The following is an 18231-nucleotide window of genomic DNA, read 5'->3' on the forward strand; positions in this document are numbered from 1 at the left end:
GGCAGTGTGTGGAGCCCTCTTTTCCCAGGCCTTACCTGAGGCCTCTGGTCCATGGGCAGTGCGGCTGCTGTTTGATCCCCCTTATGGAGAAAGAACAAAATGTCCACGTATCAGAGCTGCGGAAGTATTTGCATTTGTCTTCTCCCTCTCTTTGCACAGCACCCATCTGTGTGTAATCTTATTATTATATATTTTTTTGAGACAGGGTTGTCTCACTCTGTCACCCAGGCTGGAGTGCAGTGGTGCAATCTTGGCTCACTGCAACCTTCGCCTCCCGGGTTCAAGCGATTCTCCCACCTCAGCCTCCATAGTAGCTGGGACTCAGGCAAGCGCCACCATGCCTGGCTAATTTTTGTTATTTTTCCTAGAGATGAGGTTTCACCATGTTGGCCTGCCTCAGCCTCCCAAAGTGCTGGGATTACAGGCATGAGCCACCGCGCCCGGCCCATCTATGTGAAATCTTAATTCAGCGCTTATTGAGCGCCTACTGTATGTTTGGCATAAAATGATGGTCCCTAACTTCAAAAGATTTGGAGTCTAGAAGGCAGAAATTGTCTAAAACTGAGGAGGCTGGTGCTCTGCACGTCTGAGTCCGCCCACACACTGAACAAACAGGCTCTGTGTCGGCGCCCCTCACCTTTTTTTCATGGCCAGACTCTTTTCTGGCGGTTCCACGGCTGTCCTTCCAGTGGAATTCAGTCGGGGTGGCCGAGCCCCTGGCCCACCTACCAGAGCAACCCAGCATCAGTTCCACCGCAGCCCGACTGGAGACGACTCACCCTTAGGCCAAGGCTGAGCGGGTGTAGGAGTCTTGAGGCCCACCTGAGGCGGGGCCAGGGGGATGGGGAGACTCAAGGCCCCCGGGGGATCTGGGTGTTTGAAGATTTAGGTCAGACTCTGAGGCGCCCCAGTCTAAAGACGCGGTTTGTCTTTTCCCTAATTCAGGAGGCCAGGCTGTCCCTGAGGGCGTTGTCCCTTCCCCTACTCACCACACTTTCCCTGTGCTTCCACCTAGCTGATTCCCCACCCTGTCCGTCGCTGTCCTGTCACCTTGTTGCCGTGGGCCCCCTCTCCCGCCCACGAGGGGCCTCTGGGATCCACAGCTCACCTGGCACACCTTGCCACCAGCCCGCACGCACTGGACCCCGCCATTCCGCCGGCCACTCAGACATGCAGGAATATCCAAACATTTGCTGGAAAAATTATTCTCCACGGCGACGGAGTCTCCAGTCCCACGCGCCCAGCGTCGTACCCATTCCAGTCACTCGCCTGGCGCCGTCGACGCGCCCTCCAGCCTCAGCCCTAGCGCGCACACCTCGGGGTCACCGGGTCTGTCGCCAGCCGAATGAAGTTGGCTGATCCCCCACGTATGACCACTCTAGTGACACCCGGGGAACGCCTTGGTCCCCACGCTCTAGCAACCAATGGCTGCCTTAATTCTTCAGCAGAGGCGTTTTTTCTGCGTCTCAAGCAGGCGGCGGTTGGGTCACCCACAGGCAGCAGCGACTACTACGGCCACTTCCTCTCCAATGCGATCCCCTGTTCGACCCCGTACCACACTGACAGCTTCCAGCTGCCTGTCCTTGAGTCTCTCTTCTCAGCGGGAGCGGTGGGCGACCGAGGTGCGGCCGGGCGGGCCCCCGCGTGGGAGGGAAAGACTTGTGGAGGGGCAACTCTTCCCTCGAAGGGGCGTGGGGCCGCCCGGCCGCACATCGCTGCCCACCGCTCCGCCAGGCGGTCCGCAGCCCCCTCCAGGCCGGCTCCTCCGAGTGGGGCGTGCTAGACCCGGGTTAACTTTCCGCCCGGTGCTGTCTCTGCGACCAGTCTTCCTCCAGCCGCCAGTCCTTCTCCCAGCGGCCGCTGTAGCCGCCGGCTTGGCTGAGCGCGTGGCGGGCCCCGGGGCTGGGAGCTCGCGCCCAGGCTTTTACTCGAATGCCAGCACCTGCTGGAGCCGGGGGTGGCGGCCATCGGAGAGGGTCGTATGGGGGCGGGAGGGTGAGCCCTGCGGCGCGGCCAGGCTCGGAGCCCGCCCACCATCCTCCCGCCCACCACCGCGGCATGGCGCGCAGGCTCACACCCCTTCCTGGGGAAGCGAATGGTCCCTTCCAGGCGGGTGGCCATGTTGCTCTAATAAAGCGGGAGGGGCGGCGGCGTGGGGGGAGCAGATGCCGCTGGCTGAGAGCGGGAGTCGGGCGAGCAGAGCGCAGCCGCGAGGGAGGCGCGAGGGAGGCGAGTCGGATCCCGAGCGCCAGCAGCAGCTGGAGTCAGCGGAGAGCACCCGGGCGCAGCCAGAGCCGGTGCCGCAGCCGCGATGGCCGTGGCCGTGGGGAGACCGTCTGTGAGTGCTGGGGCCTCGCCTCGCTCGCCTGCTGGAGCCGGGTGGTCTCTGCTCTGGGGCTGGTGCGGTGGGGACCACGGGGGAGCCAGGCGGGGGCTCGGCCCCGCGGCGGCGGCGGCGACTGTGGGTGTGTGCATGAATTTGGGCGCGCGTCTGGGGTCGGGGCGAGTAACCCAGGGGCTCAGCTACGTGATGCAACAGTGGATCGCCTCGTAGCGCCCCGCTTCTGGGGATGCGAAAGAAAAAGGACCCCTCTCCTCTGTTCCCTTTAAAAGGATTCTTTGAGGCGCGGCGTGTCTCAGCCTCCTCCCTCTGCCCGCGCACTTCTTCCCTCGTGACAGCCAGAAGGGCGCCGGGTTCGGGGCTTTCCTCCCGACTCCCCCTCGCCGAGGGGCGCTCAGGGCATGGGAATTGCAAGCTGAAGCGCTGCGTGTGGCACGGCAGTAGAAGCGGGTCAGAGGGGTAGGATTTCCGTGGTGGCCTCCCCAGCGCATTGTGAGATCGCGGACAGCCTCGGGCATCCACCCGGGTGAGTGGGCCCTGCCCAGGATGTGGACAAAGCCCCGGATAACACACACAAAGTTTTCTAGAGGCTCCCTTGTGGTGTGGGTGGAAGGACTGAAATGTTCTGCGGCTAAAAGGCCGGGGGCGGCTGTCCGAGGAGGCGGGGACGCGAGGAAGAGGAAGGGTGGGCGGGTGCGTGAAGAATCGAGTGCCCCACGGCGGGAGGGAGGAGAGTGGGAAGGAGGGTATACCCTTGCCCCGAGTGTGTGAACCAGGGCGCCGCGCCTACTGGGGTACAAGATTCGGTCCGCGCTTCGGGGTCAGCCCGGAGGGGAGCGGGACTCCGAGGGTGCGGTTCAGTGGCCGCTCCGCATCCTCGTGTGAAAGGCGGAGGAAGGGGCGGCGGCGGCCTTTGCTTTTAATTGAAAGGAGCCAAGCTGGGTGGGAAAGGCGGAGTCCTGTTTTCCCTTTCCCCTTTTCTTCCTCGGTGTTCACAGTCCACTCTCGCCTTACTGGCTTTGGGGGAGCTTCGGGCGAGGTCCTTCCCCGTCTACCACGTCCTCTTTCTTCCCTTTCCCACAACTGTGCAGCTGCAGGTGGTGGCTCCGGAGATTTTGTATTTACAGAGGAAAGACTTACTGATATACTTACTGAAAGCTCCGAAACCCCAGAAATGCAAGGCTGTGCTCTCAGGCTCTCGGCTCTTCCCACTCTCCCCGCCTAACTCCTCTCTAGATATGCGCCTTTTGCACTCTACCCTCTTACCTTTTGCACCCTGTCACCTCGAGAGAAGTTCAAGGGTCCCTTTGCTGATTCTAATTCGATTTGGTGGCAGAGCTTCCCTCGGTGCTTTCAGAGACGTTTTCGGCAGTCAGAAAACACAGTGGTAGTATCGAATCTTAACTGTCTTTTAGGCCTTTTCAACTCTACGATTTAATGACATGCTCTTTTAAGAATTCTGATCTCCTCTCGCACATAAATTGTGCTCTTGATAATTAGTGATCACACGTAGATTATTGTTACTGAGGGAATTGGCCTAGTCTCTGGGTTAGTCCTTTTATTTTTGGTGAGAAAATTGAGGTCTTTAGATCTCCAGTTTATCCGGTTAAATTGCTCTCCCCTGTGCTCCCCATTATGCTTATTACCAAGGCACTGATTCAGACAACTAAAATAATAGTAATACCTTCTTTAGATACATTGACAAGCATTTAGGAATGCAAATATTCTGTGGGGGTGTGCGTCTTTTTCAGTAATACCTATTGTTGCTGGTGCATTCTTGAGGGATGGAGGAGGTGGAAAAAACAATCAGCTGCACGTTTTCTACAAATTAGTTAATATATGTCAATTAAATGGAAACAATATGTGGATTTAAGGTTTGGTTGTGTGGCCATAATCATATCCAACACCAAGTCGGCCAACCATATGTGAGCTTAATCCCACAGAATTCTTATGTTAGACCTCCCTCTTCAGATAATAGGGGAGTTTTTTTTTTTTAAGTTTATGTGTACAGAAGGAGTGCCTTCTTTCTGCGCACTCCCTGTTGTCACTGGAATTAAAATTAAGTTACTTACAGTCCAAAGACAGAGGCTTTTCTTTTGGGAACCGAACGTATGGGTAGTCAGGAATTGACTATAAAGTTGAAAAGTCTACAGAAAATGTGTGATCAGGTTTCACAGAGAACTGTTGAATCCTTTAACTTTGTTCATTGGGTTACTGTCTTTTAAGTCTGGTCTCTGCAGTTATGGCTTTAAAACAAAGTCAGTGAATGGGGAAGATGCTTCAGACACAGCTCCATGGAATCGACACTGCGTCTTTAGCGTTCTCTGCCTCCCCCATTTCTTTAGGTATTCTGTGATTTTCCCAAAAGAAAGGAAGGTGCGCTGAGGGAAAAGAACCACTCCAGAGTTGATTTATGTGTGAGTGGAGTTTCCCTAATTACTCCTTTAATTAGACGTTTAAAAAAAAAGTTATTTAGGACAACAGGGGCATATCTCCTTTCCCTATAAACTGACTACCTCTCCCCTCCAGACTGAAGAAAAATGTAATCTGAATAACTTACCCGGAATTTTTGATATTTTTGAACGGGAACATCTGAGTGTGATATCCCAGGTAAATATATTTTAGTGGGAAAAAAATGCTTACATGTCAAATGCACTATTTTCTGTCTTATGAAATGGTTATATTCTGTTACAAACCAATTCAAACATCGAGGCTAAATTCAGATATGTTTAAGTGGATTTATTGTTGACTGCAAAACAAAAGCTACGATTTAGTGTGATACTGTTTATTTCAGCTTTAATTTTGATCCCTGGCTTCTCCGTTTCCCCACTGATGGTTTTTGGGCTTAGGTCTAAGGACCCTGAAGCACATCTGCTGTTTGCCTAGTGTAACTGATGATTAGCAGGAACATTTTACCCCCAAGGGATGTGACTGCATTTTGGATGAATTAGTATTTTTGCGTCCAAGTCCGGGGACAGCTATTATCTTTATTTTAAACAGAGCATGGCAATTTACTCTACTTGGGAATCAGGCTTACGTAGCTGATTGACTGTCTTAAGCTGTGGTGGTCATCAGTTTATAGATTCTAGGAGTTGAAAGGAACTTTAGAGGTCACTTGGGTTAGCCTGCTCCCCAGTGCAGAAATACTTCTTACTTTATACCAAACAAAAAGTATGTGTTTAAACTTTTCTGGTGGTGCAGATTTCCCTATGATATCCTTCAGTAAATGTACTTCATTGCTCTTTTATCTGTTGAGCTGAAGGAAATGGAAAACCAAGTTTCCAGTTGCTCATTTAACACAATTTATTAAGCACCTGCTATGTGTCAGGTACCGTTCTAGGTGTTGGGGATATAGCAGTGGACAAGACATTTTCTGCTTACCTGGAGTTTTATTATTTGAGAGATTTGGTGTATTAAAGTGACCAACTTCAATGTAAATGTTTAAATCATTTGGGAGAGAAGGAATTATATGCCTATTGCTGACTCAGCAAATATGATTCAGGTGAAAGATCATATCTGTCTGGAAATAATTATAGGTGATTCCCAAAGACGAGGTCCATCTTCAAGGGCAGGGAGTGTGGGAAGGGGAGGAGTACTGCCAATAAAATGTTATTTTCTCAAGTTATAAAATTGCCATTTTTGCAACTCGAAGATGTGGCCCCAGGTGGATGGCTGTGGTTAGTGTTCCTGGAGAAGCATGAATGGAGCCAAGAAAGGTTCTGGGGAGGGGGAGGCACCTAAACAATAAAGGGGCTGTCTTCTCAGGTTGGTTTTCAGAAATTAGAACTCTTTTATACACACTGAGGCTCTATAAGCGATTATTAAGCAATGCAAGAAGTGTCTGAGGTACAATAATCTCTCTTTTTTAAATATTTTTAAAGCTGTAGATTAATTTTATCTTTTAAATTATCTTCTTTAAAAATTATGTGTCTACATTACAGTGAAAAGTAAAGCCAAGGAATTGATTAAAAGAACAAAACTACCCATTTCCCACAATCTTGATATAACAGCTCTTAGATGATTGGTCTGTTTCGTCACTTTTTTTGAGCAAACCCATCATGTATAAACTGCTACCTAGAAACCAAACTGTGTGCCTGAATGAGTCCTGTGTGACCATTTGAATACTGTTAGAATGAAGGAAATGGATGCTTAGTGTTTGGGCATGAGCCATCCTATGTCTGTGAAAGGAACAAATGATTGTAGGACTCTGCTGTTTCCTTGATTTGGATGGCCTACTTGATTGATTGCCAAAAGACCAAGTGTTTATACTCTACACAATGATGATGTCACGCTGATCATGATCATCTTATTTAGACTGTAGAGCAGGCCACAGAGTTTCCTGTGCCTGTGTTTCTCTTTATAGGACTCTAAACTTGGTTGGGGTTAGATGCTGCATTTGGATTTTATTGTTTTATTGGGATCCATCTTTCATAGTCTTAGCTAGACCTGTCTCAAATGGGGTCAGCAAAGCTGAGCCATTATTTATATGAAACCCAACAGATCGAAAGCTTCTTTCCTTTTTCCCAAGGAGATATACTTTGCAATATAATTGATACCCTCCCCCTTCCCCTTTTTAAATCTGGATTGACAGAAAACTCCCAACTAAACGATACTTCCCCTGACCCACTCATGCCTGCTGGCAGCCCATGAGTGCAGCTGCTGTTGAACATAAAAACAATATTTGGGCTAAGGTGATACAGACTTCTAAAAGGAATTTGCTGGGCAATCTAAAATAAAATTCACATTGTCTGAGGCCTGGCCTGAGATGAAAATCAAGAGTCTGTTCCCTGATATGACAAAGCCAAGGCACTAGAGCCACCTTTTTTTAGGATTGATGCCAGTGAGTGTGAGCACGTCGCTCAAGGCAAATGGCACAGGAAGTCCAGTTGTGTGGACACATTCTGCCCACCTGCTGAACTGAGACTAGGTGGGATGGAGTGTGAAACATTGAGAGAGAGGCAGGCTGAGGTGGAGAGGTAGGAAAGAGACCATATTCTAAAAGGAACATCTTTGGTATCTGACAAGTAGGAGCTTTGTTCTTGTCTGTATGTGATTTATTTTTTTGCATTTTTATTGTGCAAAAGGAAATGAAAATATATATAGCATAACACTAAAGTTTACCTGCTCGTTTGCAGTAGTTTTTGATAAGTAGCATTCCTTTGTGAAGAACTGATTTTTTTTTTCTTTTTTAGTATTTCTCTTACAGAAGTGGAAGCACAGTAATAAGATAAGTTAGAAATTGAAAAACAACAACATCCTGAACTACCTAAGACATCAGTACCCTTTCTTGGCTTTTCAACCCATTGTTTTACCAGACATTTCTTGTGTACCTTCTGTATACAGGTGCTGAAATTATGATGGTGACTACTTGAGTGCAGTCCTTGCTGCTCTCATGAAATCGCTCTAAAGGCTGAGTAAGCAATAGGATTTAGCAAGGAAAAGAAGATGGGGAGGTGGCTGTGGAAGTGTTCCAAGCCCAGGGAACAGCATGTGCCAAACTCTCTGGAAGTGAGGGGAGAGACTCTTAAAGCAATCCAATGTAGCTGGTACGTCAGTGTTAGGGTCGGGTAGGGAGAGTGGACAGACAGGAGGCTGAGGATGTGATAGAAACTAAATTGTGTGGTGCATTCTTATAGGCATGCATTTTCTGTGTGGCTCTTTGAATGGTTTATATTCCATCCACCCTTTGCCCACAACTTAAGATATCTCAGATCCTTGAAGTTGATTGAAGGAAGACGAGGAAAATCTGCAGGAAAAACTAATTCTTCAGGATTCAGTAGGAGACGTGAGAAAAGATCAGGGGAGTTAATTCCTTTCATGCCCAAATGGAGCCCGTAAAGAATAGAGGAAACGAAGACTGATAGAGGACACAGAGAAGGAGGGTCCAGTGACAACATATGACAGTGACACTGCTGGATCTTCCTCTGCCTAGTTTTGTGCATTCAGCCTTTCCTCAGGATACGGAACTAGAAGTTATTATTTTCTTAGACCTGAGCAACTGAATCCTGAAGAGTGTGGTGCGGCTAGGGGGAAGATAGTAGTACTTCTTCCACCTTAGACTTCAAGTGGCAATCGGTGTTATCTGAAAGGAAATTAAAAACTCATTGGATTTTATGAGAACAGGAGAAATGCCTGTTAAAAACCAGGGTTTCCTTAAGATTTCATGCTGTTTTCATTCATCTAATCTCCTTGAGTACTCTCTTCATACCGGTATACATTTTGTGAATCTCATTAAGGTTCTCATTAAATTTACTCCAACCTGCTGTTGGCGGGGCAAAAGGCTTGGCCAAAAACTTCTATGCACAGGAAGCTTGTTCAGCTTCTTGATTTTAAAATTTATTCTATTCAAATTACTGTCAAGACAGTTCTCACTTCATACTCACAAAATACTTGAGAAGTAACATAGAGAAGGAAAATGAGGCAGGAAGAAGTTGTCAGTTAATCTGGTGCAGAGATTTTGTGGGAGAGCTAGGCTTTGGAACCAAAGGCTCTTAGACCAACAAGCATACAGAAGACCTCTCATCTGATTCAGTCAGTTAGGCTAAATTATTTTGCAGTAACAAATTGGCCTCTCGTTTGGGTGGCTTACATAGCAAGGGTTTATTTCTCATGCAGGGTTCTTGTCTGTTCCATCCGCTGAAGTCTGCTGCATGCTGCATTGCCTCCAGGACCCAGGCTGAGGGAGTGTCCTCTATTTGGGCATTGACAGCCTGGTGGCAGAGGACAAAGAGACATGCTGAACCCTGAGCTGGCTTCTCAAGCTCTTAGATGGGTCACTTTTATGCAGATTGTATTGGCCAAAGTAAATGGTCATTCCTAAATTCAAAAGGATAAGGATAGAGAATCCTTCTGCAAAGGGTGGCTCTGAAAGACTCTTGGCTAGGCTTCAGGGCCATGGGCTGGGGAAGTAAATCTTCCTCTAGGGAGGGCAGTGAATATTTTGAATAATAACAGTTGGCTAGATTCCTAGTTAAGGAATCTACTATGAAGCCGAGTCTTTATTTTTAAAATTGTATCCCTGTCTGTAAGGATTTTTCTCCCTCTGTTTGACCTGCTATGATTCTAGCTGGGCGTAGTAGAGTGTGGTGTGTGTGTGTGTGTGTGTGTGTGTGTGTGTGTGTGTGTGTGTATGTGTGTGTGTGTGTGTGAGAGAGAGAGAGAGTGTGTGTGTGTGTGAGTGTGTGTGTGTGAAGAGATAGGCAGCCACAGTGAATTGAAGGCAGAGTGTGATTGCTCCTACTCACTGGTGATGAGCTTCCAGGGATGGCACCATCAAGTTAAGTGATGGCTAGTAACCTTCTGAAAGGCCTTCTGTGCTGCTCTCTGGTGGCCTCAGCCATGGAACTGTACTCTCTGGGAAATGGTTGAGGCCATTAGGACGTCCAGCTGCTTGACAGAATGATTTCCCTTGGGACCTTGGCCCTTTGGACCTTTCCCAGCCGTCTGTCCCTAAATGCAGATGAATCAGATGGCATCCTTCTTTCTCTTGTTCTGTTTTTGTCTCTACTGAGAGGCCATAGTGTGTAGCATTTGGGTGAAGAATGTGGACTCTGCAGCCAGGCTGCTCTGGTTCTAGAGTATCAGTTTTACCACTTAGCAAGCTTTGTGTCCTTAGGCAAGTTACTTTTCTCATCTGTAAAACTGTAACAGTTCTTCCCTCAAAGAGTTACAGATTAAACCAGTTAGTAGGCACATAGTGCTTACACTGCTCCCTGGAACATTCATCCTCAACAAAAGTTATCTCAGGGAAATGGTGCTGAAATAATAATGGTTTTATACTGAAGACCAGGCTCAAACCAGAACTGCCACCCCACCCCACCCCAGTAGGAGCTGAGCAATTGCCCCTTCTCTTGCACCCCTGAACCATCCAGGCTTCCCATTTTCTAATCAGAGCACACCTTAGAGGCACAGATCAAGCATACCCTCCATGATGCCTCCACCCACAAATCACCAAAATTTTGGTGATTTTTATTTATTTGAATTGCTGGCAATAATTATGTGTCATCCACATAGTGCTCTGGAGTCCCCCACTGCACCTTTCCTTAAGTTACCTTTTTAAAAAAGTAACTGTCAAACATAACTGTGAACTTACAAAACAAAAAACAAACAAAAAACTTTGTTACCTACCGTAAGCAATGTGTTTTGCTAACCCTTGGCCACATTAATGTATTTTTAGTCCATGTAGGCAGACTTAAGGGGAAAGACTATATGTCGTGAACCCGCCCCCCCCATCAATAAACATTTGACTCAGTAAGTGAAAATTCACCCTTCAGATAAATTGGAAAAGACCTGTTGGCTAAGACTTGTGTCTGCCTGGCTGTTGCTGTGTCAACCTCCAGTAGGTATAGACCTCACACCTCCACTTTCTGTTTCAGGCTTCTCTGCCATCACCACCTGGGTTCTGCTTAGCTATACAGACCTATGTGCACATCTGGATGTCCAAAGAAGTTGCCATCCCGGGGGGGCAGCCTCCATGATTGATGGAGCATAGAAGGTGGTGAGGTCTACATGGCTCCTCAGTCGACTCTTACAATCTCTCAGGGTGCCACTGCTTGCTTCTGAATCTGTAGTGTCTACTTTGTTCTATCATTGTTTTAATTTACTCATTTCAAGTCAATTGCATTTTTGTGTTCTAGGACCGTGAATGGGGGAAATTATGGTTTTGGTACATGAACTGTGAACTTAGGACAAAGCTTAAAACTGTTTGGAAAAAATATCAGAAAGTTTTGGGCTTATACTGTCTGTATAGATTAGAAAAATGGGGTAATAAGAAACAACTTTAATTAGCTAATATTGAACAGTTTTAAGGATAGGAATTAACCTAAGTATTTCCCTAAGAGTGATTATTTTATTTATTTTAAATTTTTTATTTTTGTGGGCCCATAGTAGGTGTATGTATTTATTGGTTACAATAGATATTTTGATGCAGGCATGCATGTGTAATAATCACATCAGGGTAAATGGGGTGTCCATCACCGCAAACATTTATCTTTTTTGTTTCCAACAATCTAATTATGCTCTTTTAGTTATTTTTAAATGTACCCCAAGAGTTTTTAAGAGAATTGTTCAAATAATCACTGCACTTTGTGTAAGCCTAGCCCAGAGGCAGTTTCTAAGAATGTCGTGGAAACTGTATAAAGCAAGCTGGTTCATTTTCAGATTCTCCTCACATTTGTCACCTTTGCTTTCATTCTTCGAGGTGTTTGGTTTGACTTACATAGGTAGGCAGTCTGAGACTACGGTAGTACTTTGGTGGCCTGATAGAATAATTTGATTGTTTATCTGTTACATGCCTCTTTGTTTTCAAAGCCTTTTCCAATCCTTAGTCAACTTCTTAACTACTAGGGAATGTCGGATTGTCTGAAGTCAAAGCACAGTTTTCTCTCTGAGCCCTCTAAAGAATTTAGTCTTTTAGTTGTTGGTAATCGAATTTCCTCCTTCAGAAACTGAAATTCCAAGATATTTTATGAAATCAAGGCAGATAATTAAGATGAGGTCTCAGGTATCAAAATTACTAATCATTAATTTGCCACCACTAGCTGCTGCTCCAAAGCTGACATTTAATCTATGTGAAAAAAACCAAGTCTAAATTGGATTTTATAACCCAGTCAAAGCTGGGGGTGATGAAGACTTTCATTGACTTTGTGTAATGGGATTTATATAAGGATATTGGAGAGTTGGGGATACTGCTGAATATTGCTAAATTCCCTCTTTCTTGAAGAACTTACATTTTTATTCCTCAGTGGCTTTTCCTATTTCCTGTTCATTAAGTCAAAAAATATTGAGCTCCAGCCAACACCATGCATGAGTGATGATGTCAAAACCATATCCTTCTATTCTCCCACCAAAAAACCAGAACCAAAATTTGTCTTTGGAAAATGGATCTCCTCGTCACTAAGGTTCAAACTCTCGGAAGGTTTAAATTCAGGGGCCAGTTTTCAGGACGTCATTCCCACCTCTGCTCTCAAATCGTTTGTGATGGTGCAACATCAACCAGCTGGATATTTGAGGACCTTCTGTGTTTCTTGCCCTGTGCTTTACATTGTTGGAAAGCCTACAGTGTAGCTGGCGGGGGAAGGCTGAGACTAGGATCATGCTCAGCCTCCATGACTGGGAGGATCTTGTCAGACTCTTTTAAACAGTATTCAGCCCAGTGCTTTTCCTTAGTAAACATGAGGAACTTGGCTTAGCATTCAGAAAGAATAAGGCCCATTTTGTTTCCCCTCTCTTTCCATTTTATAATGTGATTCGAGGACCCTTCAAAGGTAACTTCCAGCTTTTTTTCTTCCCAGGCTATCTTTCAAAAAATTTATTTTTTTAGTTTAAGGCAAGGATAAAAAAGACACACCAAAGGGAATTGGGAAGTTTTATTAGAATCCTGATGGAATGTTTTCAGGCTCACTGACATTAATTTGTGCCCTCTATTTCCGCTGCAAAACATTCTGACAGCCCACAGCATTCCACATGGTTTTGACTAGTAGACTAGTACAGATGCTCCTCAGCTTACAGTGGGGTTATGTCCTGATAAACACATTATACTGAAAATCTAAGTTTAAAACGCATTTAATACACCTCACTTACTGAACATCAGAGCTTATCCTAGCCTGCTTAAATGTGTAGAACACTTACATTAGCCTACAATTGTACAGAATCATTTAACACAAGCCTGTTTTATAATAAAGTGTTGACTCTCTCAGATAATTTACCAAATACTGTATGGAAAATGAAAAATAGAATAGTCGTATGGGTACTGGAAGTATGGTTTTTACTGAATGCGTATCACTTTTGTGCCATTGGAAAGTCAAAATCATAAGTTGAACCATCCTAAGTGGGAACTGTCTGTACTGTCTGTATTCTATTTAGAGCTGCACGTGCATTTCTGCACCTGCCAACAGAGTTGTATGCTTACTGGGGCAGTTGTTTGTTTTCAAACCTACTTACACTAGTTGTAATCATCATGATTGCCTAATTTAATTTAATGGTTTGTGAATCTATGAAATATGAGGGCAAAAATGGAATTGCTTCTAAATGAGATGCTTTGGAAAGTTTTAGTAAAGGTAAAAATTTTGCTGAAATAAAGCTGCTGTGAATTAAATATATGTAAGATAATTACAAAAAGGTGGAGAAAAAATATAAGAATCTAAAAAGAGCCTGCATTCAGATTGCATTGAAAACACTTTTAAATTCTGTCTCTACATTAAATAAACAAACTGGAAATTACAGTTGACGCCTGTGGGTTTGTGCTGGAAAGACAGCCTTATTGAAATTACTGTGATCTATTATGATAAAAAAGCCTTGACCTTTTGTCAAAAAATTGGTGAATGAATGTATGTTTAGATATTTTAAGGTAAATTTAAATGTTTCGGCTATAACTAGTGTTTAAAAAAATCTCAATCTTTAAATGCCTTTTAAGATACAATGTCCGACTCTTGCTTCTAATAGTCTTAGATTAAGGGAGTTGTATTTAACAAAACTCTCCTATATTATAACATGTGTGCCCCCTGGTCGAGGATCACTGTTTGTGTGGAATTATCCTCACGTGGGAAAACAGGAAGAAAGGCTGAGGAGAATTACTGGTTTGCCCTGTGTTGAGGTGCACATATCTCACTTGGCATTACCTATATTTAATTCCTTTTGCACCCTGATGTAACTGGTTATCAGTTTTGTGTGTGTGTGTGTGTGTGTGTTTTCTGATATCAGCTTTAGAGATAAAAGGACATTAGAAATGTTGCCTGTTTAATCAGTTTCTCATATGTTAGTCTAGAATAAGGGGAAATATGATTTTGGAAGCAAAATAATTTCATTTTGGAAAGGCAAAGTTATTTTAGTGATCTCTTAAATTATTTATTTAAGGTGCACATACAGACACACACACACCCCACACCAGATAATGGATAACTCAAAGATGTATTCAATCTGTCTGGGAAGGAGAAATTCTCTCATTATGTGTAGAGAAAAGCTGGGACCACTTGGTTCCTGGGTCTTTGCATTTATTCAGGTGCATTGGCTTTTTGGCCCATGTGGTGCATTCCAGCTATCCTTTGCTAATCTTCCATCAGCAATTTGATTTAATTTTTAATCCCAACCATGAAAAAATTATGTGTTAAAAATGCAAGTAGAAGGTTGTTTTTCTATTCCAAAATAAAGGGAGTGGGAGGAGAAAACTTAACAAATTTGAGGTTGAAATGTGTGATTTCAGGGTTTGGGTTTTTTTTTTTTTTGTCTTTAAATATACTTCTGGAATGTTTTCACTTGCACATTGGTTTTGGCACTAAACCCATTGCACACACTGCTGTGGTTTCCTAATTGAAATTGTGCAATTCCACGTATTTTCCTGTGATTGCATTTCAGTGGTAAAAGTTGATCTTCGCAACAACTTTTTGAGGTGCGTTGGTTGGATATTATTCTTTTTCTTTTTCTTTTTTTTTTTTTTTGATGGAGTTTCGCTCTTGTTACCCAGGCTGGAGTGCAATGGCGCGATCTCGGCTCACCACAACCTCCGCCTCCTGGGTTCAGGCAATTCTCCTGCCTCAGCCTCCTGAGTAGCTGGGATTACAGGCACGCACCACCATGCCCAGCTAATTTTTTGTGTTTTTAGTAGAGACGGGGTTTCACCATGTTGACCAGGATGGTCTCGATCTCTTGACCTCGTGATCCACCCGCCTCGGCCTCCCAAAGTGCTGGGATTACAGGCATGAGCCACCGCGCCCAGCCCTGGATATTATTCTTGACCCAACACCTTCACCTCCTTTTTGATGGATCAAGACTCAGACTTCCCCAAAGTAAACACTGATGATCTTAAGGCCAAGTCTTCTCTGACTGTTGTTTCCATCCTCTTCTGCCATGTGGAAATACCACTCGAGGCTGCAGAACACTGCTGTCACATAGAACTTTCATGATGATGGAACATATTCTACTATTGCATAGCAGCCACCACACCAGTCAAATACGGCTTTTAAACACTTGAAATGTGGCTGGGTTAGCTGTACAACTAAAATTTTTATTTTGTTTAATTTTAATTAACTTACACTTAAACAGCCACATGTGGCAAGTGGCTATCATATTGTATAGGGCAGCCTAGAAATACAGTGCAGAAGTAGTCATAGTCTGATCTTTCTCTTTTTTCTAAGAAAAACTTTTGTTGATTAATGAAGATACCAAACATATACAGAAGTAGAGAGAATGGTATAATGAACCCTTTCGTCCCATCACCCAGCCCAGTTATCAATTCCTGGCCTTTTTTTTTTTTTTTTTTTTTTTGCATCTCCCCCTCCCATTTAAATTCATGGCCAATCTTATATCATCTGTTTACTATTCTCTCTAGCCTCCTCCCTCCCCTCTCTAACCTATTCCCTCACTTCTCCCAAATTACTTTGAAGTGAATTTCAGTTACTGTCTGATCTCCTTTTGCCAAGCTGTTGACCGGAGGATGGAGGGGCAGTGAAAGGCATCAGGAGGAGATACTCGAGGATCTTCAAATATATCTGTGATTTAAAAAGAAAAGATGAAGTATATGGATGGTAAAAGTTATGATTTGACAAAGATGAAGTCATGAGTTTACAGATAGGCGATACTCTTTATTCATGAGATGTTTCATCACCATCATCATCATCATTAAAAAATCCAAGTTTGAATTCAGATGGAAGTTACTGTGCCAGCCCTCACTTACCTGTGCTTATCTTGAACTTTGGGTTTATGCATAATTTAAAACACTTAAAACATTATTTCTGTGCAATATTTATCATTGAGCTTTATTGAATGCCAGTAGTGCTGTAGAGTCATGGGACGTTTAAAAGGTCAAAAGAAAGCTGAGGATCATTTTAGTCTCATCTCCTCAGAAAGCTTAGCTCCAGAGAGAAGTGACTTGATTTGAGCTCATATCAAGTGGCCCAGTGCTTCCTGTCATTTACCATACTTGCCAGAACGACTGACCCACTGAGTTAAAACTTGGCATTGATAAGTCATTCTTACCTAGCTTTTAGAATGATAGATTCTTATGACCTCTTTGAGAGCAGAGATATTATGCCTAAGTCTGCTTGGTCGGCATTGTAGATACCCTTGTTAGAGGGAAACATTTTTGTCATTAGTAGTGTAAAGGACATTTATCAGGCGGGGTGTGGTGCCTCACGCCTGTGATCCCAACACTTTGGGAGGCTGAGGCTGGCAGATCACCTGAGGTCAGGAGTTCAAGACCAGCCTGGCCAACATGGTAAAACCCCATCTCTACTAAAAATACAAAAATTAGCTGGGCATCGTGGTGTGCACCTGCAGTTCAGGCTACTTGGGAGGCTGAGGCTGGAGAACACTTGAACCTGGGAGGCAGAGGCTGCAGTGAGCCAAAATCATACCACTGCACTTTGACCTGGGCAACAGAGCGAGACTCCATTTCAAAATTTAGGCTTAGAATGTATGCTTATTACTGGTGCTATAATATTATATATTATTGCCTATATAATATTTAATTTTTTAAAGGAAATACTTTTTCTTTATTTTTCTGTTTCTGAAAGAAACTTGTGTGGCAAGCACATTTTAGTTACATGAACAGACACATTGAAGGAAATAATGCTTGCACCAATGATATTTAAAAGTGCAGGTTTTTTTCACAACATAAAGCAAGAATTGTTGCTATGCTTTTGTGGTTTAATTTAGGAGTGAATAATGATTTTCTCTCATGATAGAGTGCAGAATATGTATATTCTAAATTTGGAGCCCTATATATACATGGGATCTTAGGATTTAAAGGGAATGGTTTTGTGATGGTAAAAGGATCTTATATCATCAGAAATGCTCTCAGGGCTTGGCTCAGCTGTCTATTGATAGAAAAAGATAATGTGCTTTAGAAAAAGAGCTATGTTGAAATTTTCACCAACATTCTGATGAACAACTGCAAGCCTTCAGCTATAAGAGGATGCCATTTCTTCTACATGGTTCTGTCTTTAGTAGAGTCTGCCCTTTGTGTTCCCTTAGGCTTTTGTTAGCCGTGTTCCTAGGAGAGAGGGTAAGTCTGTTTTTCATCCCATCATCTGTGTTGCAGTTTAATCCAGTTTGCTTTATTCCACGGTGAGTAGAGAGAGTAAGTAGTTGGTTAGCGCCCTACATTTTAATGTTACCGCAACTCAAGATTTATGCTAGTTTTGCAAATGAAATGAGTCTTTTCTCCACTTGGCAAGAGACAGTTGAGTCCACAGTAGGGCTAAGAAGATGATTTAGGAAGTTATTTGGTCAAATCAGTTACCCTGTGTTTTCCATGCAGGATAGAGACAGGAAACTATATTAAGGCTTTTAAAATGACAGTGACCTGATTAGACAAATACAGCAACTATTTTCAGCAAAGAGGCCACCAGATGAGTATAGCTGATTTTTTTTAAATGTATAAAGTTTAGAGATTTTGCAATGATTTTATAACAGACCAAATTTAAATCTAACAATAATATATCCTGAAAAAGAAAATTAAAAATTCATGTAATCAGGCATGGTGGCTCACACGTGTAATTCCCAGCACTTTGGGAGGCCAAGGCAGATAGATCACTTGAGCCCAGGACTTTGAGACCAGCTGAAGCAACATGGTGAAACCCCACTCTACAAAAGGATACAAGAATTAGCTGGGTGGTGGTGCTCACCTGTTGTACCAGCTACTCTGGTGGCTGAGGTGGGAGGATCGCTTGAGTCTGGGAGTTTCAGGTTGCAGTGAGCTGAGATTACGCCACTGTACTCCAGCCTGGGTGACAGAGGGAGACCCTGTCTCAAAAAATTATGTAATCTAGATCTCAATTAATGCTTATAATTTATTGTAGTGAGAAAAATACTTAACCTGGCCTGTAATTCCAGCAGTTTGGGAGGCCGAGGCAGGTAGATTACTTGAGGTCAGGAGTTCAAGACCAGCCTAGCCA

At 44.2% G+C, this 18231-nt stretch overlaps 2 protein-coding genes across 10 annotated transcripts in view; one reads left to right on the plus strand and one right to left on the minus strand.

Annotated features, from left to right (window-relative positions):
- The window catches only part of SOWAHB (sosondowah ankyrin repeat domain family member B), a 50161-nt gene extending 48084 nt beyond the window's left edge, over positions 1-2077 (minus strand). Inside the window, exons 1-2 of the mRNA XM_003923928.4 lie at positions 1109-2077; positions 36-80 (exon numbers count right to left, since the gene is read on the minus strand). The gene's annotated coding sequence lies outside the window, so the exon portion shown is untranslated. The remainder of the gene's footprint in view (positions 1-35; positions 81-1108) is intronic.
- The window catches only part of SEPTIN11 (septin 11), a 100214-nt gene continuing 84014 nt past the window's right edge, over positions 2032-18231 (plus strand). For 6 of the 9 annotated variants that reach the window (XM_074396313.1, XM_074396318.1, XM_074396314.1 and 3 more), the window contains exon 1: positions 2032-2338. In XM_074396313.1, the coding sequence (XP_074252414.1) occupies positions 2059-2338 (280 nt within the window). In that variant the 5' untranslated portion in view covers positions 2032-2058. Of the gene's footprint in view, positions 2339-2560; positions 2868-18231 lie in introns of those variants that run through there. The other 3 variants (XM_003923929.4, XM_010334713.3, XM_074396319.1) reach the window with 3 other exon arrangements.

This window comes from Saimiri boliviensis, chromosome 3, assembly GCF_048565385.1.
Source record: "Saimiri boliviensis isolate mSaiBol1 chromosome 3, mSaiBol1.pri, whole genome shotgun sequence".
NCBI lineage: Eukaryota > Metazoa > Chordata > Mammalia > Primates > Cebidae > Saimiri > Saimiri boliviensis.